This window comes from Neovison vison, chromosome 14 (genome assembly GCF_020171115.1).
Source record: "Neovison vison isolate M4711 chromosome 14, ASM_NN_V1, whole genome shotgun sequence".
Classification (NCBI taxonomy): Eukaryota; Metazoa; Chordata; class Mammalia; order Carnivora; family Mustelidae; genus Neogale; species Neogale vison.
In genome coordinates, this window is record NC_058104.1 from 25,545,411 (window position 1) to 25,572,130 (window position 26,720).

General features: G+C 55.4%; 1 protein-coding gene across 3 annotated transcripts in view; it reads left to right on the forward strand.

The window, feature by feature from the left end:
* Positions 1 to 20,294, forward strand: part of SNX29 (sorting nexin 29) — a 480,282-nt gene extending 459,988 nt beyond the window's left edge. For 2 of the 3 annotated variants that reach the window (XM_044233549.1, XM_044233552.1), the window contains one exon: positions 18,555 to 20,294. In XM_044233549.1, coding sequence (XP_044089484.1) covers positions 18,555 to 18,684 — 130 coding nt within the window. In that variant the 3' untranslated portion in view covers positions 18,685 to 20,294. The remainder of the gene's footprint in view (positions 1 to 18,554) is intronic. The other variant, XM_044233551.1, reaches the window with a different exon arrangement.
* The last annotated feature ends 6,426 nt before the right edge of the window (positions 20,295 to 26,720 follow it).

Genomic DNA, 26,720 nt, shown 5'->3' on the forward strand with positions numbered 1-26,720 from the left:
CTCGGGCTCTAGGAACCTTCCTCACTTCCTCGGTCCTCTCTGACCATGGCCTACAGCTCTTGCTGCCCAGGACCCATGCAGGGGCCATCTCTGACCCTCGGGAGGAGGGGGCAGCCTCAGCAGATGCTTGCTGGAGTACCGCATGTGTAGCACGGGGGCCACACACAGCTCCTGCCACGCGGCTGCCTCGTCTTCAGTCACCTCTGCAAGGAGCTTGGTCGGCCTCAGCCGGAGTCCTCCTGTCCTTGTCAGATCGGTGCCCTTGGTTCTGGAAGGGCGGCAACGGTGTCAGTAAGGCGGGGTGATGCCACCAGCACCGGCGCTCGGGGGCCACTTGACCCCATGAAACATCCCGCCCCCGGCCAAACCCCAGGCATCTTCTGTCACAGGTGTTGTGCTCCCCTAGGCCCCCTGATGTCAGGCAGAGAGCCCTGGGCTTGGCTGAGACCAGGCAGCGGCAGGAAAGACGGCTCCAGGCTAAAGGGAAGGCTGGCCTTTGCAGGAGGGAGATGGAGCCCCATGTGCCCACCCTGAGCCTCAGTTCCTCACCTTCAAAACGGGTCTGCAGTGCTCGGGAGCTCCGGGACCCTACCCAGAGCCCCACCAGGAGCAGGGGCAGGGGCTTGTGGTGGGTGAGAGGAAAGGGCTACGTGTGGGCTGGTGCACCAGTCTGGCGGACTCCCTGGAGGAGGCGGTTTCCCCTCAGCCATGTGGACCAAGCGTGCAGAACGGGGGCTTGCACCGTTGGGGGCCCGCTGTGGGGGACATGGGCCAGGCCTGGCTGCACCTTCCCTGCTGCCGCCACTGCCGTGCCGCCCCTGTCTGCTCAGCCCAGAGGGGACAGCAGCCTGCACGCTCTTGGAGCCCAGGCTCAGGCCACCTCTTCTGCGGGAGCAGGGTTGGGGCTGAAGACAGACCACAGGTGTGGTTCTCTCCAAGTCATTCCAGCAGCGATTGTGGTCCCCCTGGCTGCCAGTTAGCAAGGGCCCTCCACCCTGATCTGTGAAACCAGGGGAACCACGTGATAGGACGGCTCTGGTCCCCAACCTGGGGAGGTAGCTACCGTTGTTCCTGTTGGACAGGGGAGCAGGTTGTGGACCCAGAGAGGAAATGACCTGCCGAGATTCCCAAGCAGACCTCGTGCCTGCAGAGTCTAGGCCTGCCCGTTTTAGCTGCTGCTGCCCTTCCCAAGGGCCGCCCCAGTGGCGGGGAGGCCTGTCATGTTGCATCAGGGCTCAAAGCAGCATCATGGCTGTACCGTGTTCTGCCTGCTCTGTGGGGTTGGGGTGGGGGGTGCGGGCAGGGACACCTGGGCACAGAGAAATCCACTCCTTTCACGCCTGACCTAGAAAGTCCACTGGGGTCGGGGTTCCTGCACCGAGCCTGCAGAAGTGGGGCTGGGGGCTGCTGCTGGACGGGACAGCGAGGCTAGCGTGCACCTGTCCTGGCTGCTCACAGGGCCAGCTGCTCTGCTTGCTCTCACGGAGGGCATGAGGCTTTGTAATCCCCATCTGCGAAATGAGGAACTGGAAGCCCTGGTTGCAGGGGTGACTTCTACTGGGGTCCCTCAGCAGGTGTCGGGTCTGGGATCTGGACCCAGGGTGGTGGCTGCTCATCCTGGAGCCTGGTTGGCTGGCTCCGTGACCTTGGTGCCGCCAGAGGAATGGTCTGAACAGGGAAGACCGAGTGGGGAGCAAAGGAGCTGTACCCAGACAGATGCGGGCGTCAGTTTCAGCTCTGCTACACGCTATGGTGGGTCCTCGCTGACCGACCATCTTCTCATCTATAAAATGGGCTGATTCCTTTCCTACCTTAAAGGGTCAGAGCCTGCTCTCAGATGAAGACACAGTAGGCTGAGGAGCCTGGCCCAGGTCCCTCGGTCACTCCATGGAAGAGCAGGCCCTTTGCTGTCTCCCACTTCCTCAGTGAGGCAAGGTCCGAGGACGAGGCCGGGTACCAGCCTCACCACAGGGCCTTGGCTCAAATTTGCTTCTCTCCCACGAGTGAACTGAAGAAGTGCCTGAAGACTGGGGGTGGGGGGTGGGGGGGGTGGGTCGCCTGTCCAGGGCCGAGATTTGTCTGCAGCAGTGGCCTTACTCCCGTGACACTCCTGTCCCTTGTCTTCCCCTACGGCTTTGGGCCTGGTTCCTCATCGCTCTGCGTCTCTGGGGCAGGGGAGGCACTTCTGGCCCACACTGTCACGGTCTGGCTCCTAGGGGTTGGGGAGAGGTACGTGCCGTTCGTCTCCCCTCTGACTTGTGTGCCTTCAGGAGGCTCCCCAGGCAGTAGGACAGGGGCGGCCCTACTCTCCTGGTGGTTTGCTTTGGCCGGGGTCAGGGATGGCAGAAAATTGAACAGGTGCTTCTAACTGTAGGCAGGGGGACAGGACAGACGTCCCTGAAGGAGGGAAGTGGACCACGTAAGGGCCCCTGGGCAGGTGTTCCAACATGGAGCAGAGAGAGGATAGGGGAAGGAGAGATGGGCCCAGAGGGGCGAGCGATCATGGAAAGTCCTAGAACTTACAGCCTCACTTGGAGGTGGGTATTAATTACAGCATTTGGCTTTATGTTAAAAACAAGGTAAAAATTCTACCCCAGGATTTTCCATCTGTTCTGTCCCCAAGAAACCATCACTTAACGATTTGCATCATCGTATTTGCCATTCGAATGTCTATGTGCCAGGCCCCCTCACGCTGCTTCGTGTTGGTGTCTTCTAGACCCCACACAGCCATAAGGGATGGGAGCAGGGCTTAGCTCTTTGCTCCTGGACCCCAGCCCTAAGGCCTGTGCCTCTGCCACCCCCTCCCTTCTGCAGCTACAGAGTTTTTGACCTCCACCCACATCTCTAAAAGGAAACCAAGGGAAATAAGTCAATCAGAAAGACAGTTACCATATGGTCTCACTGATAGGTAGAATTTAAGAACCAAGGCAGAGGATCAGAGGGGAAGAAAGGAAAAAATGAAGACAAAACTGGAGAGGGAGACAAACCCTAAGAGGCTCTTAATCTCAAGAAACAAACCGAGGGTTGCTGCAGGGGAGGGATGGGAAGCCTGGGGGAATGTGTTGTGGTGAGGGCTGTGTGTTGTGTATGGCTGTCGAAGCACAGACCTGTACCCCTGAAACAAATACACTGTATGTTAATTTTTAAAAAAAGGAAAAGAACAAACAATGCTGCTTGAACTCCCTTGATGTGTCCCAGGGCATGGCATTTAGTGTCCTGGATGCTGTTTTGGGGGGCGGTGGCTGGAGGGGGCGGGAGAGTCACCTGCGAGAATATGTCCCAGGATTTGGCTTAAGATGGGTTCGGGGATAAGCAGGAGGAGGATTTCTGTGTGCCGTCAGCGACTCCTGCAGCAGCAAGCCCCGGTCTGCTCCCTCTACAGGCTTTGGGCCCACGGGCCGTGCTCTCTGGGTATCACATAGCCCTGGGCAGATTCAACAGAGGTCAGCCCCCTGGGGTCCACGGGCCAGATCCCACCCACTGCCTGTTTCTGTAAATTGTGCTGGAACACAGCTCCACGCCTTTCCTCGTGTGGTCTGTGTTGTCTGCGTGCTGCGAGGCCTGAGCCGCGTGTGTGCCCTCGGCCCCTTCAGGAGTCTGGTCCCTGGACTAGAATAGGGGCGCCGACCTGCCTGGGGGGTGTGGAAAACTCTCCACAGTCCATCTGTACGAGGAAAAAGCCAGATGCGGCACCGTGTGGAAGTTTCCGCTTTTGGAGGAAGCAAACAGTACGGCTGTGCACACACGCACGCCCGTGTTCGTGGGGGTGCTCTGTGTGCAGCGGAGAGGCCAAGAAAGAGACGTCGAAAAATCATCCCAGTTGCCTGGAGAGTGGGGGTGGGCAGACTCACTGCGCACATTTTTCTCCCCCCGCTTTTTTATCTTGCACCACTTTATGTTTCCTATTGAAGAAAATAGGAAAGTGTACTGGTGCTGAAGAGTGGAGAAGACGGAAGACGGAGAAGGGAGTGTCTTTGGCCTTATTTAACTTCTGCAAGAAGATGCAACTACTGTCCTTTTATGCACGAGACCCTTCTCATTTGAATGTTAGCGTTGTAAGAATTACTTGGGGGAAAGCCACAAGAGAAACTGCAAATGGCCTGTGATAGCCTGTGATATTGAAAGGGAAGTAAATTTTCTGTTGAACCCTAGAGGTAGAGAGGTTTGGGGCGCCGTGGAAAATGATTAAGCTTGTCTTCATCTTGAGCTGAGTGAGCCATGCTTATAAGGAAGATGCTGTCCTAGTGAGGGAAGCAGCACTTTTAAATATTCTGATAGTCGCCGTCTGTCCTGGATGAGGCCCGACCTGGTCTGGAATGATGAAACCAGGACACACATCTGCCAGGAAAATACTAGAAAATCTTCACTATCATCCATGCAGATCCCACAGCTGCCAACCTTCACAGACTGTGCTCAGATCTGCCCTCCTCCAAGGAGGGTTTAAAACTATTTCCCTAGGGGCACATGGGTGGCTTGGTCTGTTAGTGTCTCACTCTTGAATACGGCTCAGGTCATGATCTCACGTCCGTGAGGTTGAGACCCACGTTAAGCTCCGCAGTGGCTGTGGAATTAGATTTTCTCTCTCCTCTCCCTGCTCTAAAACATCAGATAAAATTGTTTCTCCAGAATGTCTGATACAATCAAATGTTCAGCCACTTGGCCAGTCCACCAGAATGCCCGCCTCCGAGCGCAGAGATTAATGGAAGAGGTCTCCTTTTAACTGGTCTTCAAATTTGCAGAATTGCCCGCAAGTGATACAGTTGCTTTAAATTCTTTGGCCCTCAGCCCGGGCTTGCACACTGGATCGCCTGGCGTGAGTCTGAGAAGTACAGAGGCCAACCCCTGCCCGGTGCAGTAGGGTTGCTGCTTTTTAAGTCCCATTGGGGAGTTTAAAGGATACCCAGGGCAGAGAACCCCAGCTTTGAAAAGGTATTGGAGAGGCTGGGAAGAGGAAGTAAGGGAGACCCCTCAGCTCACCCTGTCCCATGGATAGAACTAGACAAGACTCACATCAGCATGAGTAATCCAGAAAGCAACCAGAGACCAGCAGAACAAATTTCACAGGTACAGGCAGAGAAGAGGGTACATGAAGAGGGTAGGAAGGGCAGAGACGTGGTGGGGAGGGGGACGGAGCATGGCTCTCCGGAGTTAGTGGCTACAGCAGCAGCTCCTGTCCCAGGAGCCTCCTTGAGGAAAGAGGAGCTCCCTCACCCCCCAGCATTAGCTCCGGGTCACCTGCTGGAACCAGTGCAATGCCAACAGGTACTACCACCTTGCCTACACCAAGTCCTGCCCCTAGCACCACAGTCACACTTGCCTCAGTCCCCACGCTGGGGGTCCCCTCCCCCAGAAGACCAGAGCAGACCTTGCTAACAACCTGCCCACCCACATGTCTTGCTGGGGCCTTGTCCTGGCGGCCATGGTGGCCAGTCCCTGCGGAAGCCAAAGGCACACGTAGTTAAAACTACACGCCCCCCCCGGGGACCCAGCACCGCCCACAGTGGGCGAAGAGACGCTCCGGGGGTGACAGAAGGACAAGCAGCAGGGTACAGGGAGCACGCGCAGGACATGGGGCCTGAAATGCCAGGTTCTGGGGATCAGGGGACACTGCCCTGCAGGGCACTACAGGACCTCTTCGTGAGGCCATTACTGTCGGGAGTAGGAGATGGAGCGGACTTCCCTAGCACACAGAAACCGAGGTAAGCAAAACGAGAAGAATATGTCCTCAAGCAAAGAACAGGTGTCTTTCTCTGTGCCCGGAGACCTAGGCAAAATGGATACAAGTATAATGTGTCCATGGAGAATTTAATGATCATAAACGAACTCACCAGACTTGCAGAAACCACAGAGGACAGCAGTGAGACCCTTAACAAGGAGATGAGAAAGAACCAGTCACGGATAACACAGTAACACGAAATTAAAAATACACTGGATGGAATGAACAGCGGGCTAGCGGAGTGGTTTAATGACCTGGAGGACAGAGGAAGGGAAAGTCACCAAGCTGAGGTGAGAGCAAAAAAACAGTATGCAGAATGAGAGTAGATTTACGGGACTCTGTGACTTCATCAAATGGAATAACATTTGTATTATAGTGATCCCAGAAGAGAAAAGAGAGCTGAAAACTTTCCAAATCCGGAGAAGGAAACCGATACCCAGATCCAGGAGGCTCAGAGATCCTCCAGCAAAATCGACCGTAGGAGGTCCATACCAGGACCTACAGTAATTAAAAAGGGGAAAAGTAGTGATAATTGGTGTTTTTGGTTTTTGTTTCTGTTTTTGTTTTTAGAGATTTTTAAAAGCAACAAGACAAGAGACCGTTACACGCCAGAGGAAACCCCCTCGGGCTATCACCAGATTTTTCAGCAGAAAGTCTGCAGGCCCGGAAGACAGTAGCACAATATATTCAAAGTACTGAAAGGAAGAAAGTATGCAGCCAAGAATGTTCTATCCAGCAAGACTAGCGATTCAAAGTAAAAGGAGGGAGGAGCGTCTCAGACCAAAGCTAAAGGATTTCCTAACCACTAAGCTAACCCTACAAGAAGTGTTTGAGGGGGCTCTCTGCGTGGAAAGGCAAGACCGTAAGTATGAACAGTCAGAAACACAAACACAGTAAAAATAAGTATATCTGTAAAACTCCCTTCGGAGACTCACACAGTAAAAGGATGTAAAACAGGACACAACACACCTAAAACGTGGTGGGAGAGGAATAAAGAATGGATTCAGACTTAAGCAACCATCAACTAAATATATTCAGAAGACGTAGAGATAAGCCTCATGCTAACTGGAAATCACACACCAGTAAGGGACAAAGAATAAGAAGAAAGGAATCCCAGTATATCACTAAAAAAAGCCGGTAGGCCAAAAAAGAGCAAAAGAAGGATCAGAGAAAAACTGTAAAACCACAAAACAAGTAACAAAATGGCAATAAACACGTATACTATCAATAATTTGAATGTAAATGGATTCAGCATCCCAATCAAAAGACAGGGTGACAGAATGGATTAAAAAAAAAAATAGACCATCTTTATGCTGGGTCTATAGGAGACTCCCAGCAGACCTACAGACACCTGCGGACCGAACGTGAGGGAACGTGGAGGAACCTCTCTCATGCAGACCGATGTCAAAAGAAAGCTGGGGTCCCGGTACTTCATTGGACAAAACAGACTTCAAATCAAAGACCATACCCAAGAGACAAAGAATGCCATGTAATTAAAGGGACAATCCAACAAGAAGATACAACAATTATAAATATTTATGTGCCCAACATGGACCACCCAAATACGTAGAAAAGTAAATAACAAACATAAAGGAACTAATTAAGGATAGAAATACAATAACATTAGGGTCTTTAACACTCCAGTGATGTCCACAGACCTATCAGCCAAGCAGAATATCAAGAAGGCAACAGTGGCTTTGAATGATGCACTGGACCAGATGGCTTTAACAGACACAGTCAAAACATTCCCTCCTAAAACAGAAGACTGCACGTTTTCTTCAAGTGCACACGGAGCAGTCTCCAAAACAGATCCCATATTAGGCCATAAAACAAGTATCAACAAACTCAGGCTGAAGTCATACTGTGCACCTTTTGACCACAATGCTATGAAACTAGAAATCTGCCCAGGAAAAAAGTCTGGAAGACCGTAAGTACAGGGAGGACAAGTAACAATGAATGGGTCAGTCAAGAAGTCAAAGACGAAATCAAACATTACATGGAAAGAAATGAAAAGGGAAACACAACAGTCCAAAATCTCTGGAACGTAACAAAAGTCATTCTAAGAGGGAAGTTCATGGCAATACAGGGCTCCCTCAAGAAGCAAAAAGAATCTCAACCTAACCTTACTTACAGGACCTAGAAAAGGAAAACCCAAAACCAGTGATAGGAAATAAAGATTAGAGCAGATCAATGAAACCAGAAGAGCTGGTTCTTTGAAAGGACCAATGAAATTGATAAGCCTCCAGCCAGATTCATGAAAACAAAACAAAACAAAATCACAAAGGCAAGAGGAGACATTAACACCGCAGAAATACAGTCAGTATAAGAAAAATTATATGCCTGGGGGCACCTGTGTGGCTCAGGTGGATAAGTATCCAAGTCTCAATCTTGGCTCAGGTCATGTTCTCTCAGGATCATAAGGTCAAGTCCCACGTCAGGCTCTGTGCTTGGCATGGAGTCTGCCTCACTTTCTCTCCCTCCCTCCTCCTCCCCTGTTCATGCTCGCTCTCTCTAAAAAAAAATTATGTGCCAACAAGTTGGGCGACCTAGATGAAATGCATAAATTCCTAGAAACATATAATCTACCCAGTCTGAAGAAGGAAGAAATAGAAAATTGGTACAGACCAATAACCAGCAATAAAAGTGAGTCAGTAATCAAAACCCCCCCAATAAACCAAAACCAAAGTCCAGGACCAGAACCAGATAGCTTCACAGGTGAAGTCCACCAAAATTCTCAAGAAAAATTAAGACCTAAAGATACCATAATACTACCCCCCGCCAAAAAAGAGAGAACTATAGGCCAGTATCTCTGATACAAAAACCCTCAACAAAATATCAGCAAACCAGATCCAACAATGTGTTAAGTCATTTACCATAATCAAGTGGGATTCATTCCTAGAATGCAAAGGTGGTTTAATGTTTACAAATCATCAACAGGATCCGTCACACCAATAAGAGAAAGGATAAAAACCACATGATCGTCATAGCAGATGTGGAAAGACCACGTGACAGAGGACAACATCCATTCATGATAAAAAAGAAACCTTCAACACAGTAGGTCTAGAGGGAACACACCTCATCAAAATGAAGGCCAAGTATCAAAAATGCACAGCTAACACCCTACTCAGCGGGACAAAACCGGGAGCTTTCCTCCTGAGGTCAGGAGCAAGACAAGGATGTTTACTCATCACTTCTATTCAACGTAGTCCTGTGAGTCCTGGCCACAGCAATCAGCCAGCCAAAAGAAATAAAAGACATCCAGATTGGTAAGGAAGAAATAAAGCGTCCTGTATTTGTAGATGACATGATAGTATATATAGAAAACCTGAAAGACTCCACCAAAAAATGGCTAGAACAGACACATGAATTCTGTAAGGTTCCAGGATACAAAACAGACAGAAATCTGTTGCTTTCCTACATGCTAATCATGAAGCATATTAGCTTCATTTTCAAAAAGAAAAATAAAGAAAACTATCCAATTTACAGCAGCACCAAAAAGAATAAGTTACCTAGGATTAAACCTGACTGAGGGGGTGACAGACTTACTCTGAAAACTAGGAAACACTGCCGGAAGAAGTTGGAGAGGACACTAAGAGAAAGACATTCCATGCTCATGGATTGGAAGAATAAATATTGTTAAAACCCAAAGCAATCTACAGATTTAATATAGTCCCTATCAAAATAACAACGACGTTTTGCACAGAAGTAGAACAGACAAATCCTAAAATTTGGATGGAGCCACAAAGGACCCCAAGTAGCCGAAACAATTTTGAAAAAGAAAAAACTGGAATTATCACAATTCCAGCCTTCAAGTTATATGACCAAGCTGTGGTGATCCAAACGGTATGGTACTGGCATGAAAAGTAGACATACAGGTCAATGCATAGAAAACCCACAAAGAAACCCACAACTATATGGTCAATTAATCTTTGGCAAATGAGAAAACATGCAGTGGGGAAAAAAAAAAAGACAGTCCCTTCAACAGATGGTGTTAGGAAAATTGGACAGCGACGTGCAGGAGTATAAAACGACCATTTCTTCACACCATGCACAAAAATAAATTCAAAATGGATTAAAGAGCTAAATGTGAGACCTGAGACCATAAAAATCCTAGAAGAGAACAGAGGCAGTAGCTGCTTTGACATCGGCCATAACAACTTATTTCTAGATCTGTCTCCTGAGGCAAGGGAACCAAAAATAAACTATTGGAACGCTATCAAAATAAAAGCCTTCTGCACAGCAAAGGAAACAGTCAACAAAACTAGAAGACCACTTGCTGACTGGGAGAGCCTGCCTGCCAGTGACCTGATAAAGGGTTGGTATCCAAAATAAAGAACGGAATGCAATTTAAAAACAGGCAGAAGACAGGAGCAGACATTTCTCCAAGGTGACATACCGAAGGCTCAGCATCACTCGTCACCAGGGAGATGTCAGTCAGAACCACAATGAGGTGTCACCTGACACGGATCAGAATGGCTACAGCCGCCAACACAAGACACACACGTTGGCGAGGATGTGGAGAAAAAGGAACCGTCATGCACTGTTGGTGGGAACGCAGACTGCTGCAGCCACCCCGGACACGAATATGGAGGTTTGTCAGAAAGTTAAAAACAGAATTACCCTGTCACCCAGTAGCGGCTCTACTGGCTGTTTACCCCCCAAATACGAAAACACTCATGGAAAGGGATGCGCGCCCTCCTGTGTCGACAGCAGCACAGTCGCGATAGCCGGGTTGTGGAAGCGGCCACGTGTCCATCCACAGGGGGCAGAGAAGGAAGAGAAGGTACATGTGCACGCGCGCACACACACACACACAGATTATCACGCAGCTGTAAGAGTGGAATCTGGCCGTTTGCAGCAGCATCCCTGGATGCACAGAGTGTACTTCTAAGCAAGACAAGCCCGTCGAAGAGAAACAACGTATGATTTCCCTCCTGTGTTTAAGAAGCCAGTGGAGGAGAAACAAAGACACACCAAAAAACAACTGAACTATAAAGAACACACGGGGGTGAACCGGTGGGGGTTGCGGACGGGGTGAACCAGGCGATGGGGGTGAAGGACTGTGACGCGCGACGGGCGGAAGCGATCACGGTCTCGTACACCGGACATTAAGGTGCATGTTAACGACGCTGGGATTAAAATGTTAGAACAATCAGATGCTGACTCTGATCGTTAGCTTTGCCTCCTGCTCTGTGCCCTGGGCCCCGACGTCCTCTCTGAGCCTCAGTCTCTGCTCTGCGGTGACAGCAGGGCCTGACCGCTGCCGGGCCCCTGCCCTCCCAAGCCCAGGCAGCCGAATGCCTACGGCGCAGCCGACCCCAGAACGCTGTCTGTCCCCGAGTTTCGCCTTTCTCTTTAGCTTCAGCCTTGCAAGCTAGGGTGGGAGTGGTTTTTTTTTTTTCCTTAAGATTTTATTTGACAAAGAGCGCACAAGCAGGGGGAGCAGCAGGCAGAGGGAGCAGACTCCCCACTGAGTAGGGAGTCTGATGCGGGACTCGATCCCAGGACCCCGGGATCATGCCCTGCGCTGGAGGCAGACAACCAACGGAGCCACCCAGCAGCCCTAGGGTAAGAATGTTCTTGCGAATTTTATGGAAAGGGAAAGAACTCCAGGATGAAGAGAGTACAGTACGTGGCGAGGGACGGGAGCCGGGGACGCAAACCAGGGACGCAGACAACTAGGATCCTGTCCCCTCTGTACCCTTAACCCTGGGCCAGTTAACCTCTCCATGCCTCCACTTCCTCCCCTGGAAAGGGGGTACGCATGGGCCTCCCTCCCTCCCTGGCTGTGGCGTGGATTACTGCGCACGTTCAGGGCAGTGCGGACCGTGCCCGGCACACAGCAAGCACGCCGTAAAGGTCCGCGATTGCACTTTGAGTACAGAAGTGAGACCTCTGGCCGAGCTGCCCTAGGCTTGGGGAGCACGCCGTCTCGTGGGGAGGCCATGACAGGGAACAGATGGAATTCCTGCCATGGGAGATACACGCCTGGAAGGGGACGTAGAAGTCAGGGACCGTGGTAGGTGAGGAACAGTCTCTCCAGGGGGACAACTTGCCAGTGGCGACAGGAACCCGTGAGGAACAGATGGGGCCACATGCAGAGTCTCCCTGGTGGGGGGAGCCTGGCTTCGGCTGCAGGTCCTACGGACTGTGAACTTGATTCGCTGTGCAGCAGCCGCCTCTGGAAGGCTGGAAGTAGGGGCCTGTGCTGCCGTCAGCTTTGTATTTTAAGACACACGAAGGGAGACCATCTAACGCCATTCGTGCGGTCTCCAGAACCACCAAGGGATCATTAAGGCTTGGTGGCAAATGGGGTGGCTGAAGGTCGGGGAGCCTCGGACGCCCTGCTCACAGCTCCAAAACCTCTCCCAGACCTGCACTCCCTGGTCCGCACAGGAGAGCGCTTCCTTCCCGGAGCAGGTGCAGCGGCTGGACCCAGACTCGCTCCTGCGGGGGGACCCTGCACCGGGCGCACGCAGACCCAGCCTTGGTGGCTTCCCGCAGGCAAGCTGGTGTGTCCGAGCTGTCACCGGGCCGCGGAGAGGGACCCAGGGAGGCTGCGCCTCGGGGACCTCGGACAGCAGCAGACGGGCTCCTTCCTGCAGTGTTCTGGGGTCTGGTGTTCTTTCACTGAGCGAGTAACACGGGAGGAGTCCCAGCTACTGCCGTGTAATCCACGACAAGCGCATTGTCCTGTGGCTCCTGCTGTTCTCTGCGTTTCCACGCACATGCCCATTCTCTCGCGTGGGGTTTTGTTCTTCACGGCGGTAGGGTCCTACCCGGTCTTCCGTAACCTGTTGTCTTCGCTGACCGTTATGCCGAGGTGCGTGCCCGCGTGCGTGTCCTCCGGGGTGACGGTGGGCAGCCGTGCTCATGCCCGGTCAGCCGTGGATTCGGGGAGTCGCCCAGCCTAGGGGCGGGCACATTGTTGCCAGGCTTCCCGAGGGGAAGCCTGCGTGGACCGAAGGGGCCCCCGGACGTGGAGCTCCTGAGGCAGGACTCGCAGAGGTTACGTTTGAACCTTTGCGCGCAGCTCCCTCGGTTTTCTTAAAACGCGTCCCGTATGTCCAGCCACCCCCTCTGACCACTGTCCCAGTGCTTGCCAGTAGCATCCCCAGCCAGTCTGCATGCTTCTGGGGCCTCAGAGAACAGTCTGGGGCTGTGCTGGACGCCCCGGGGGCTCGCTCACTCCACGCATCTTCACAGAGCACCAGGTCTGGGACACCCCCCCCCCAACTCCCGCCGCTGTGCTTCTGTGAACCAGACTAACCACAGCAGCACACGCCGAGGCTCCTGCAGGGGAGGCCGCACTGAGACCAGAAGGGGAGGAGGAGAAGGGGGAGCAGGCCAGGTGGCCTTTCTGTCTTTGGGGACCGGCAGGCACAGAGGCACCGGTGCAGGAGTGTGCCCAGTGCCCATGAGGAGGCTGGAGGGGGCGGGTGGCAGGACCGCCTCAGGGGTGGTTGTGCGGAGAGCGGAAGGGCTTCGCTCGGAGGCCGGGTTTGGAGCCAAGGCCGGTCCCGATGGGCTGGTTTAGCTGGGAGGTTCCAGCCGCGACGCGCCTCCCAGGCTGCAGCAAACACTAGCAGCATCACTAACCTGTTTATCGTCCCCCCATGAAGTGCCCCGTGTCCTTCCCCTGCCTGTCTGTCAAGCTGTCCTCTCGCTCGTGGTGGCTCCCAGGAGCCCTTCACACACTCTGGGCCCTCTGCGATCTGCTTCGGGACGCCCGTCTCTCGGTGCTTCTGTGCTCCTGTGCGGGGCTTTCTGTCTGCCCACCTCACACCGCCTTGAACCACCACCACCCTTCCCGTTTCCCAGGCTTTTTATTCTCTGCACGCGCAACGTTAAAACCACGGAGCTTTTACCGACCGGCAGATCTGGGTGTTGGCTTTGGAGGGTTGCCTTATTGAGAGTCTCGGAGGTCCTACTACCACCACTTTCTCTAGGGGAGACGTGAATACGGTCCTTACTCCTATTCTCTCAAAGTAAACCTCAAGAGTGTTCATGGCGCTCTCATTCCAAGGCCCACGTTCTGGGGTCACGCACGGCCGCCTCCGCTAAGCTGGGCGTGGTCACGGTCCCGTCCGACCAGAAGGCCAAGGCTCAGTGCAGGTGAACCTGCCGTTGGCAGCTCTGTGGCTGTACCTGAACGACTGAGTGTGCCAGATGTAGTTCTAGGTGCGGGGCGGGCGGTGGGGAACGGGACCGAGTGGCAGTTGCCGTAAGGAAACCAAAACACAGTTACTGGGTGGCCCAGGAGCAGAGGCGACTTTGGGGCTCAGACCTGCGCTCAGGGACAACTGAGCAGAGCCGGAGGGGGCGTGGGCTGGACCTGAGGGCAGCTGGAAGCTTTAGAGGAGGGAAATGGAGGAGGACTTGGGACGAAGTGCAGAGGAATCCACAGACACAGGGAGACCCTTTAGAAATCTGTCGGGAGTCCAGGCCAGACGCCACTGTGTCTGGACCTGGGATGTCACTGTGGGCGGGGAGGGCAGTGCTGGTGTCATATGCGTGTGCAGACGGAGACCCCACGGCACACTTCGGTGAGTAAGGCGTGGAATGTGAAGGGAAGGCCAAGGCGGTGGGTTAGGGTTTGAGCAAGGATGCAGATAGTTGTCCCGTTTACGAAAGCTGCGAAGACCAGAGGAGGAAGAAAGGTGCGATGGGGAAATTCAGTGTTTCTGCGTTGGACAGGTTCGAGACAGGGAGACAGGCAGTGGTTACAGTCAAGCCCAGGGTCCCAGCTAGGAGGAGAGGCGGGGCTGAGGCGGGGCAGTGGCAGCGTCCAGGGAGCGGGGCCTCGAGGACGCACTGGCCGGGCGTGGGGGGTCACAGAGGCGGTGCGGTCACAGAGGTCCAGCCTCTATTCAAAGCGGCCCTGCGGGGCAGGGGGGTCCCAACATAGCGGATGGGTACAAAGCTGGAAGGTGGGTCTCAGTCCGCTTGGGCAGCCGTGGGACACCCACTTGGGGTAATGAACTCTACTTGAGGTGCCCAATGTCCCCCCAGCAGCATCGGGGGTCTCTAATGATCAGAAGCGCGTCCACAGGGGCACCTGGGTAGCTCAGCCGTTAAGCATCTGTCTTTGGCTCAGGTCTTGTCCCAGGGTCCCGGGATCAAAGCCCTGAATCGGGCTCGCCGGTCAGCAGGGAGTCTACTTCTCCCTCTCCCTGTGCTGGTCCCCCCGCCTGTGCTCGCTCTTTGTCAAATACATAAAATCTTTAAAGAAAAAAAGCCCATGCATGGTTCCAGCCCATGAAATAGCAAAAGCCGGCGTCTCCGGGGGCCGCAGTAGACAGAACAGTGTTTCTATGGACTGACTCGCACCTTGTACGCAGACGAGACCTGACACCATCTGTACAGTCTCCCGCAGCGTCATGTACACAGGCACCCGCTCCGCCTTCCCCTCCAGCTCTGCCGCACCCTCCACCCCAGTCCAGTCTCCAAACACAAATGGAGCCTGTTTTCACTCCTTCCCCTGCCCCGACTGGTGGTTGTGTCCGTGGAGGCTCGCCCTCCAGCACCCCTAGCCCTGCTCTGTGCCTGCTCCCCCATCTATGCTCTGACCTCAGGATCCTTCTCCTGGGAGCATACCAACCCCATGAGGCTCACTGGGCCCGGGGCTCCTCTCTGTCACGCCGGCCCCACTGTAAGCTTTAGAGGTTGTACATCCGAAGCGGGTGACGCTAACAGGGCTCCCCGTGATCCTCGGGGTGAGGGACTCACATGGCTCTGCACGATCCAGCCCCCTTCCAGCCTCTCCAGCCTCAGCGCCCACCTCCCACTGTCTTCCCCAGACCCTGGAGGTCTTTTTCTCTGCAAGTATCTGTCACCTGCCCCTTAGCCCAGAGGATGAGAAGAGCCTGGTCTCGTCAGATGGGCCCAGGCTTGCGTCCTACTGTCACACGGGAGACCCGTGCCCTCCGCTCAGTCCCTGCCCCTCCGTGTGCCACACCAGACCCTCCCATCGCGCCCCCGTGCATGCAGCAGCACCCCCGCCTCCCAGCAAGCACCCTGTGACTGTCGCCGTAACCTCCACAGACCGGCCCCGGCCCCTCGGCTCCCCCAGCCTCATCAACAAGGTCCGTAGCGTCCCAAGAACAGAACAGCATAGCACAACCCACCCCCCCACCCGCCATGAGGCCACCGCGCCAAGATTATATTCAGAATCATTCTATCACGGAGACCATTCGGGGTTAGGAATTGGGATCTGAAGAACTACCAGAACCATCTGTCGGTCATCTGCAAGGGCAGAACCACTGGGCCCCAGATCTAACCAGGGACAGGAAACCGAGGAAGGGCACGGAGGCCACCTTCCGTCAGGCACAGCCATGGCACTCCCAGAGCGAAACCTTCAGGACGGGTGGATTGACTGGTGCTCGGGTCCAGCTGGGTCCTTTGGGTCCAGGGCCTCGAGCCCTAAAGTCTGCCCACAAGGGAGTTCAAGGCTGTGTAGCTGGTGCACCCGGACCAAACCAGCCACTCGTGGCCGTCCCTCCACTGGCTGTGGGCATGGAGCAAGGCCTCCCCGGCCCCCGCAGTTGGGAGGGCAGCCCTTCTTCCTGGTTTGCACACCGTGCAGGCAGAACGCAGTCCTAACTCGCGCACACGTGGCCCTCCCCAGTCGCTGGCTCTCGGGGGACCGTGGTCTCAGCTTCGGTAGAGGAGAGCTCGGTCCTGTGCGTGCCCCGGGGCCCAGCCCGGCAGCTGGCCTCACCCACGTGCAGCCCCCTCCAAGCTACGGCGGGTGGCCCCCAGCAAATGGGGTATCGACCGGCTCTCTGCACCTGGTGTACGAGCCAAATGAAAAATAATTCTCTCCCTGCGGCCATTTCTCACTGCTGAGTGGCTGAGACCTTTGGATCGATGTCACCCACGTGCTGGGTACTGGGGTGCCACCCCTGTGGCATGCTAACAGGGCTCCCCATGATCCTCGAGGTGAGGGGCTCACATGGCAGTGCACGATCCAGCCCCCCTTCCAGCCTGTGGCACCCCAGAGGTTTAGTAAATAAACCGTCTCCCCGGGGCTCCTGGCAGGTGCTGCTTACACAGACCTGTTTCCTTGGGTGCCCCAAGGGTAGCCAGCAGCAGGGACAAGGGGAGTTTCTGTAAGGGCTGCCAAGCTGGTTGCCAGGGAGAGAAGCCCCAAGAGCTCGAGGAGAAGGGACCTGTGGGACCAGTGGGACATGTGGGCTGTGTCCTGGGTGAGTGGCCGTGCTCAGGAGGCTGCTTCTCCCACCACCTTCCAGCTGAGGGCTCAGGACAGGTTCCAGCTGTGCGGAGAACCAGTGCCCAGCGTCGGTCACGGGGAAGTGTCGTCCCCACAGGGTTCCCTGTGGGTCCCTAGAGCTCGGGAAGTCCGCATCTCATGGCCTGGGGGAAGGAGGCATCTGCATCCGACTGTCCCTTGCTTCCTGCCCACTGGTTCAAAGCCTGAGACCATCCCCATGTGGACCTTGAGGAGGTGAAGCCATGTGGGAGGGGACCAAAGCCAAGTTCAGCAGCAGGGGGAGGACAGTTAGCAGGCCCCCCGCACGGGCCTGCTGGCGAAGACCCTGCAACGCCCCTCCTCGCTGCCTCGGCTTGGGCCACTTCCCTCAGTAGCCTTGTGAGGGTAGAGCTCCCCGCGGAGAGCACGGCCGCTTCGGCAGCTCCGGGTCCAGAAACACACACGGCCGTCCCCACGCTCTGGTGTATTTCCATCACGGCAGAAGGGAACCCCGGGTCTCCCCTGCCCCAAGCAGCCACACACTTCCTGTTCCCCCAAACCACTCTATTCCGGACCCTCCCATGAACAGAGTCAGCAGGTGCGTGGACCGGGGAGCCCGGCTCGTTTCTGCCAGCTCGGGGTTCGCAAGGCTTCCCCACGCCGGCGGGCAGCAGTGCTCCCCGGGAGCCTCCAGAGGGAACTAGCTGTGCCAGCCTCTGACTTCAGCTCCGTAAGACCCGTTTCAGACTCCAGACCCCACAACTCTAAGAGGGTATGTTTGCATTCAAGCCACTAAGGATGGGGTCATTTGTGAGCAGAACCGTAGGAAACCAGACCAGAGTTCAACTCTGCCTTCACAGCCCCAGCCCAGCAGACGCCTGCGGCTCCCCCCTGCTCAGAGAGCCTTCCCACCCGACCCACACGCCGTCCCGGGCCCCTTCTGCCCTGGGAGGCTCAGGCTGCCTTTACACCAGGTCCTGCCTATGATGTCATCTCACCGGTGGCCCGTGAGTCTCCACCAGGCCTGGGACAGCCGGTTTTGCTCACCGTTTCCAGACGCTGCAAGCGGGCTTGGCCCTCACGGGTGCTCAAGAACGTCCTGGGATGAAGGGACGCACCACCCTCTCCCGCAGGCTTTTCCAAACACCTGGAGGTGTCCCCACCCCGTGTTACCTTCGCTTCTCACCGTCTGTCCTCCCGGGGCGCTCTGTGCCCCCTCCCCCACAGCCTGCCACGCTCCCGCTGGCCCGCTGCGGGGACATGGGTCACCCCCTCGGTGGGACTGCTGATTCGTTGTGCTATTTCTGGCTCTTTCGCACAGGAAAGTCCTAATTAGCCGTCGGCCTACATCCTGGTTATTCTCTTAGGACGAGTTCCACAGGCACATTCCTGCTACACCTCTTTTGACCTTAAATGCAGTGTTCTCCATAGCGCTTTCTTTTCTCTCCTCTTCCAGCAAGGGCACGTGTCAGTGACAATGGGGGAAGAAAGCCACGGCCCCCGTGCGCTTGCCCCTCGGAGCTGGAGAGCCACGGTCCCCCCCACCCCACCCCCAGCGCTCCCGCCTGCTCCCGCCCCCACTGGATGCCCCGACTTAATCCGCTTCTTCCCTGCTCTGTCTTACAGTGACGTCCCCCCTCCTGGAGAACCGCTGACCAAGAACACCCGGCCCAAAGTGGCTTCCCGCTTCCCCAAGCTGTCCCGCGGTCACCCCAGAGAAACCCGCAACGTGGAGCCCCAGAGCGGCGACCTCTGACCTCTGCCGAATCCCAGACTTGGGCCCTATGTGCTGCGCCAGCTGCCTCCGCCCAGACACTCCGCGTCCGGCCCGGCCCCAGCACACGGCCCCTTCCCCTCTCCAGAGTGCGCCCCCCCCCCCGGAGTCCCGAGACACTGATTAAACTGGGCAGTCTCAGAGGGCAAGGCAGCAGCTCGGACACATGGACACCCTCCCGGGGCCGGCCCTTCCCAACTCCCTCCAGCTCGGGGGCGGGGGCCGGCGAGAGGGTGGGCACCGGGGGCCGTGCACAGCCCCTTGCTGGAGAGGCACAGCTCGGAGGCAGATCAGAAACCGCCTCCTGACTCTTTCCCGCGCGGGAATTAGAATGACTGTTACCCTTTTTTTTTTTTTCCTTGTAACGTAACTGCCTGCTGTAGTCTATGGACACGTGGGACCCGAGGGGGGAGGTCGTGTTCCTTCCCCTCAACTCTCTCCCAGTGGTCCTAAGACACCCTGGTTGTACAACCCATGGCCAGCGGTAGCTCATGTGGCCTCCTCGAGGGAGACATGCCAGTGGCCTTCTTGCTAAGGAGCCACTAGGGACGCTGACCTGAGTGGGGGGGCGCATAGAGCACTCCCCACCGCCTTCTGAGGTTGGCTTCTGGAAGGACTAGCCCCCGTCGGAAACTGGAGGCCGCCTGGGCCCACATGCACACTGTGAGGCTTGGGTGGACTGGGGCCATGACCTCCCAAGCCAAGAGGCCTCAAGGTCGTGTGAGAGACTGTTCAGGGAACCACGGCGGAAAAGGCCTCAGGCCCTCAGGCTTGCAGACTGTTCTCCGGAGCCCTGCAGAGCTCCGTGGGGCTCCCTGGTACCTGGGACAGCGCCCCCGCCTCCAGGTCACGGTCATTCCCTTAGGATGCATTCTTGCTGTGCCCTGTGCCCCCGCCGTGCTCTGTGTGTCCCCCGTGGCAGGCGGGAACAGGATGAGGACAAGCTGCCCTCCTGCGTGAGGTCGCCTCCCCGAACCGGGGCCGTGGGCCGGCTCGGACCTCCAGCATCACGGACCCGGCGTGAGCTGCGGTGGACAGATACGAAGGGCTCGCTTGTCCGGGGGAAGGACGGAGGAGCTAGACCCACGCAGTACGGCAGAGCACGTGGGGGCCAGACTGACGTGAGGAAGTGGGAGCGCGTCGGGGGCCTGCGGGCAGCTGAGCACACAAGCTTCCCGGAACCGTTTCAGCCGCCCCGGGCTTGCTGAGCCACTGCGCGAGCACTAGGCCTCTGCTGGACAGACGGACGATCTGGACGGCATCACCCGGAAGGTTTCTGCCGCGAGTTCCCTGCTGCCAAGTGAGGGTAGTGGAAATGACTTAGGGCCCTTACCGAAGGCTGAGGTGCAGCCCACCCCGCCCTCCGGGGGGAACTGAGGCAGCCCGAACCACCTCAGAGGAAGCCATCGGCCGGGGGAGCGGAACCAAGCACTGTTCCCCGTGCAGGGGCCACGTCATCAGCTCGTGGGGGTCAAAAGGACCCGAGACACTGTGTCCCAGGAAAGCAACCCGGGGCTCTGCCTTGTTTGCCAAGGTCCCCATGGCACCTGCGCTTCCTTCGAACTCGAGGCCCACAGGACAGCTGGCCGCTGTCACTGGCAGTGGGGGCACACTTGTGCCACTCGCAAAGCTCGGGCTGGCCCAGTCCTGCCCCCCTCGGTCCCTGGGAAGTGGGGTTTGCAGTGGACACAGATGGGAGCCTCCTGCGGCCGACGTCACCCGGGGCCGAGGGCTCTGCTCCACCAGCCCGTTTGGACACCGGACCCGAAATGCGTCTGAGTGTGAACTGACCTCACCTTCTCCAAAGTGTCCAGCAGGAGCCCACCTGGACATTCTGTGCCCGGAACTGTGACAGACAGATGCTAAGCCTTGAGAAACAATTACGCACTCGGCCTGTGTTTACAGAAGGAGTAACTCTGCCTATTTTTTAAAGCTTAATTATTCATGGAAAACTTGCCCTGCTCTCCTGATACACTGACGGAAAAGCCCATTCCTGGGACCACATGCAACCCATCCAGGTGGCCTGCTCTGTGCACCCCCTTCTTGTGACGCGGCAGAAACCTGGAACCATCGTTGGCGTATGGACCCCCCGCTTTCCACTCAGATCCGCACGTGACATACACATGACAACCACTCCTCAAAGCCTCGACTCCTGTGTCCCCTAGAATGTTCTGTAGTGGCTCTCCACCCTGCTGCTCCAGATCCTTGCGCTGCTCCCCAGCGTGCTGGGACGGACAGAGAAACAGTGGGTCTCCAGCTCCTGAAGAAGGAAGCACAGGCCCAGCCATTGCAGACAGAGACCCGAGGCACAAAATGCCACCTCCTGGCCAGAGCCGTGTCCTCTGCTGCCCTTCCGTCCCGTCCCTTTGAGAGGCCTGGCCGGCCCCAGCCCTGCACGACAGACACCCATCAGCCCCAGGACCCACTGGAGAGAAAGGCAGCAGGACACAAAGAACCAGTAGAAGGCGCTTCTGTTCTCCTGGACCCGGTCAGATCCTCTGGCACCTCCCCAGCTGGCACCCGAGGAAGTTAGGGGGCACGCCTCAGAGAGGGCATTCTATCCCGTGACGGTCACCTTTAGCAGCATGACCCGGGTGCATCCAAGGGCTTGGGTTACAAAGGGATCACAGGTGGAGTCGTGGAGATAGGACCCAAGAGGGAGGAATGGGGATGAGGGTCCGTGGACGAGAGGCACTTAGAAGCCGGGCTCCGCTCCACAGCAGGGAGCCTCCTGTGTGCTTGGCTCAAAGTGCTCGCCCGCAGCGGGGTACCGATGGGCAGTCAGAGCTGCGGACAGTCGTCGGTTTGACCGCACGGCCGGAGCTCCTGCCAAGAGCCAACCAGCGCGGGAAGCTTCACACAAGTCCCGTGCTTGGGCCCGGGTCGGGAGACAGGAGCGGAGAGCTGCCAGCCAGCCACGTGCTTGCTTCCCGGCACCCTGCACAGGGTCCCTGGGCCTGGGCTACGCAAACCATCCTCCTCTTCTCTCGGCTCCACATGGGCGAGTTCACCCATGAACTTGGGTGGGGGGCTCTAGGCCTCACTTCCTCCCGCACCTGCCCACCTTCACGGGGGGAACCGGCCCACCCCACACACGGAGGCCAGGCCTCGGCTTCTGGGGTCCCCACAGGTAGCCCCCGCCAGTCCCCTCCAGAGGCCTTCATGCCTCCCCTGGCACCTTGGCACCAGCCCCAGAGCCCGTTCCCGGGAAGGCGCTGCACTCCGTGGGGACCGTTGTGCCTGGGCACAGACGTGAGGCGGAACACCAGGCTCCATCTTCAGCCCGGAGCGACCCTGCCAGGCCCCGCCCGCCCGGGAACAGCAGCCCGGCACCGAGGCGTCCCAGGAGGGGCACACGTCCCGCTCCATTTCAACCCCGACGGCAATAATCCTCGGCCTTCCCTCCAGGTTTGGCGCGGGACCGTGCCTGGCACGCTGGGCTCTGTCCCCAGCCCGGGCTGCGGCAGACGGAGGGGGTGCTTCTGGCAGGCAGCCCTCCGCTGCGGGGTGACGCCTCCTCCAACCCTCCTTTTTCTAAATATTTTGCATTGTTTCATTAAAGCGAACATTAAATATTTGCTGTTGGGCTTGGCTTCTGGGCTAATTTTGCACAACTGTAGCACTGTATATTTTATCTAACGTTTCTGTGCCAAAAAGTTCGTTGTCCTGTTTCTGTAACACGTGGTTTTGATGAGGTTCTTTAAACGGATCAGTAGGGATGGGGGGGACACAGGTGCACTTGGGCTGCCCGGATGCACCGCTCAGCTCAGCCCCGCGGGGCTCCCCTGCCCTCAGCCGTGAACCACGGTGGGGCGCGGGCCAGCCTTTGAAGGCTCTCAGTGAGGGCCGGGAGCCTCTCCCTGTGGGTCTACATCCTCACAGCCACCGAGCATGGGCTTCTGTACCTACCGAATCTGTTTCCTTAGGGGGAAGCACCCAGTCTGATTTCTGGAAAGGACGGTCGAGCCTACAGTAAGGAGACCGAGTTCACTGCTGCTTCGAGGTCCGGGGGTTCCGTTCGTACGGGCCTGGGCATGCTTGTCCGTCGTGGCTGGAGCTCCACGCGCAGACCTGCTCAGCTCACACCCTCCTCCTCCCCGGGGTCTGGTCAGGCCCGCTCCCTGTCTTCCTGACCCGCAAGCCAGGAGCCCACTCTTCCCACTGCAAGACTCTGCACCATCAGTAGAAACCATGGCGGGGAGGCCTTTGCAAGAACCGGGACTGCGGCCACAGAGGACACAGGCCAGCAGACCACGCATCTGTGCCCGGAGTTGCTGGAAGGAGCCTGGAGAACATGCGCTTCCAGGAGTGAGGGGGGCCGGAGCTCACTAGGGCATGTTCTCAGCTGGCATTTTGCGTGGACTTCCTGGAGGAGGGGGACCTGTGAATGCAGGAGCCCTGGTGTCCAGTGGGGAGGCTACCGCCCCCTCCAGAAGAGTCCCCTTGCCTGGCCGGACCGTGTGAGCCCTCTGCCGGGTAGGGGGGAGTACGGCAAGAGGGTCTGGTCGGCCGCTGGGATGGATGTGGGGTCGAACAGTCCGCAGATTCGCTCTGAAACGTGTAGTATTACGTTAACTGCCCTCTTATGTTAAGGTTTACACAATAGAATTTTTAAACAAATGTGTTTAATTTTCTAAAATCTCTTGTATTAAAGTTTTCTTTTGGAATAAGCTGTGGTAATTTTGTTACGATCTGGTTGAGATACACCTCTTTACTATGACAATAAAAACAGTCACGTTTTATAAATTAGCCCAGTTATGGTCTTTCTGTGCGTTCTTTTGCCGCTGACTAGCTCAACTGGCCTTGCACACATTTTAAAGGTTTCCAGAAAGCTCACCCACCATCTCCCGGAAGAGCGTAGAGACCAGCATTGCCTGAGCCCAGCCTCGGCGTTACTGGAGCTGAAACAGAGCGGAAATCCCACTGTGCGCCGCGAGCCCTGTAGAACTGGGCACGTACACTCAAAGCACCACAGAAATCCCCTTGGTACAGGTTCCTATTCATCCACATCGTTATTGGGCACCTACTGTATACCAGGCATGTTGCCCGGCGTGGGCACAGAGCAGCAAACACGACAGAAGCGCCCCAGCCGTCTCACAGTCAAGTCCGGGTGCCACAGGTGGACCAGAAGGATCTGCGGAGGCCGCCATCCCCGCGGTCACGACCTGCTGTAGGTGCTGCGGAGCAAGCAGCTGGGTTCGGGAGCCTAGAATGGGACCAGGACCTGCTTTGAACCACAGAGGCCAGGGTGTCTCCCCTGTGGCTGTGCAGACACTGGGGAGCAGGTATGGCATTGGTTGGGCCGCGCGCACACACAGGGGGTTCACAGTGTCCCTGGGTTCAATCCACGCGAGGTCTCTAGCACCATGCAGCTGTGACAACCAGAAATGTCTCCAGACATAGCCACGTACCTCCTGAGTGACCACCCCCCCGCCCCGGTTGAGGACCGTGGGGTGAGGCCAAGAGATACTTTTGGCAGAAATGATGTTTAAGCTTCAGCTGGAGGAAAAGAAAGAGCTGGACGCTGTCCTTCGCCACCGCTCCCAAGTCCCATTGCCTAGAAAACCCACACCACAGAGCCAGGGGCTTTGCCGGTGTGACGTCCTTACCGGAACGGTGGAGAAACGGGTTCTTGGGGTAAGGACCCGGGCGTGAGGTCATTCTGTGAAACTCCTACCATCCGATCTGGCGGGGGACCTGACCAGGGCCCCGAGGAGGGTGCCCTCCGGGCTGAGGATATGGGGTGGGGGGCGGGACAACCGCTGCTCGTTCGGGATGTGGGTGGACACTTGCCGCACACACTATGGCCCCCACCCCTCACCCAACCCCATGAATCCTGTGCCTTCCGTGTATTTGAACAGGTAAGAAAACTAAGCCCAGGCTGCGTGTGGGCCCCGGCTCCCCCAGCTCAGGTTGGAGGAGAAACTGGGGGGACTGTGTGCATCAAGCCCACAGCCTGGACTGTCCCAGGGGCCCCTGCCTCATGTCCACGTGCCACTGTCCTCAGGGAGGGCTCCGCTTCCGGGCCGCCTCCAAGCACAGCTCACCCCATTTTTCCCTCAAGGGTCCTCAAGTGGAGGCTTCTTCTCCGTTTCCCTATTTCCAACCACTTTGTCTCCTCAAAACCAATTCCTGGGGTGCTCAGACAAGCTACTGGTAACAGCCTTGCACGGAGACTGGCCTCTCTGACCTCCATGTGCCTTCTCCTCAGTCCCTGGTCATTAACACTCAAGCAGTGTCCCTGCATCTCACTCCTGAGCTACTCCCTCCCTGAAGGCTTTTCCTCTTGGCCACTTGTGCCTCTTCCAGACCCATGCACCAGCCATGACCCTGCATCCTCTGGAGTCTTGGCTTGAGGTTCTCCACTCTGACCCCACTATCCTCCTGGTACATTGCTCCCATGTCCCCAACAACGGTTCTTCCAATATTTTCAAACCTAAAACCTGACATTTTCTTAAAACCCTGTCCTCCTCACTTTCTGGCCAAGTCCCCTCCTTCCTGGCACTGGTTCCTTGGGCATGACAATCCCCCCTCCCTTCCAGACATCTGTTCTCTTGCCCTTCTTCCTACTTGCTCGGCAACAACACACCCCTGGTCAAGCCCAGTCAACAAGTCAGTATTACAGTAACTTTGCTTTGTGACTCCACACTTCACTTTCTATTAATTTGAGATGAATATATTTGAAAGACTTACTGGTTTATGTTTGGGGGCACACAATGCATATAGATCAAATTTTATAATATCAGCAACTAAAAGGGGTGGAGACAGAGCTGTAGCATCTTATAGGTTACTGAAGGGGAGCTGGATGAAAACACATTGGAGTGCGCTAAGTAGAGGATGTTCAGTGTAACCCCATGGTAACAGCAAAGATGATCACTATATACACAAAAAGAAATGATAAAGGAATTTCAATGTGTCACTACCCCCCTCAAAAAAAATTAACACAAAAGACAAGGAAAGCAAGAAATGGGAGACAGAAAGCTGTTAAGGCTTATGGAAAACAAATAGCAAAATGACACAAGTCCCTGCTTATCAGTGATTACTTTAAATGTAAATGGATTAAACTTGCCAGTCAGGATAGAGATTGGCAGAATGGATAAAAACACACAATCCAACTAAATGTTGTCTACAGGAACTCACTTTAGATCCAAAGACACAGACAGTGAAAGCCTGGGAAAAGATATTCTATGTCAATGGTAACAAAAGGGATGAGCAGCTATACTATCAGACTAGACTTTAAATTTTAAAAAAGGTTGCATGAGACAATATAATACATAACTTGACAGAGCAAGAAGATAGAAATATAAATAAATGCACACTTAATGATGGAACACTTCTAGGAAGTAAAAACTAAGAACTAAGGGAGAAATAGTTCGACAATCAGAGCTGGAAACCTCTACCTCCTTGATAATGTATACAGCCGCCACACAGAAGGAAGGAGGATGTAGACACAGTAAACCAACTATATCTAACACATGCACAGAACGAACACTCCACCCAGGGACCATGTGCACACAATTTTCAAGTGCACAAAGGACATTTTTCTGGGACACTATATGTTAGGCACACAACCAATCTCATATTTTAAAATACAGGTATCATACAAAGTATCTTCTCCAACCGCAGAAGGATAAACTTGGAAATCATTAGCAGAAGGAAAACTGGAAAATTCACCTATTTGTGGGAACTAATACATTCTTAAACAACCAATGGATCAAAGAAGAAATTACAAGGGATATTAGAAAATATTTCAAGATGAATGAGAATGAAAATATAAGATACTGAAGCTTATAGGATCCAGTGTAACTGGCTAAGGAAGAAATGTATAGCTATTAATGCTTTATGTTGAAAAGTAAGATCTAAAATCAGTGACCTAACTTTATACCTTAAGGAACTAGAAAAAGAATAAACTGAACCCACAAAGTGAGCAGGGAAAAGAAAACACAGGTTAGAGCAGAAACAAATGGAACAGAAAAGAGAAAAGTGACGAAACCAAAAGTTGGTTCTTTGAAAAGATC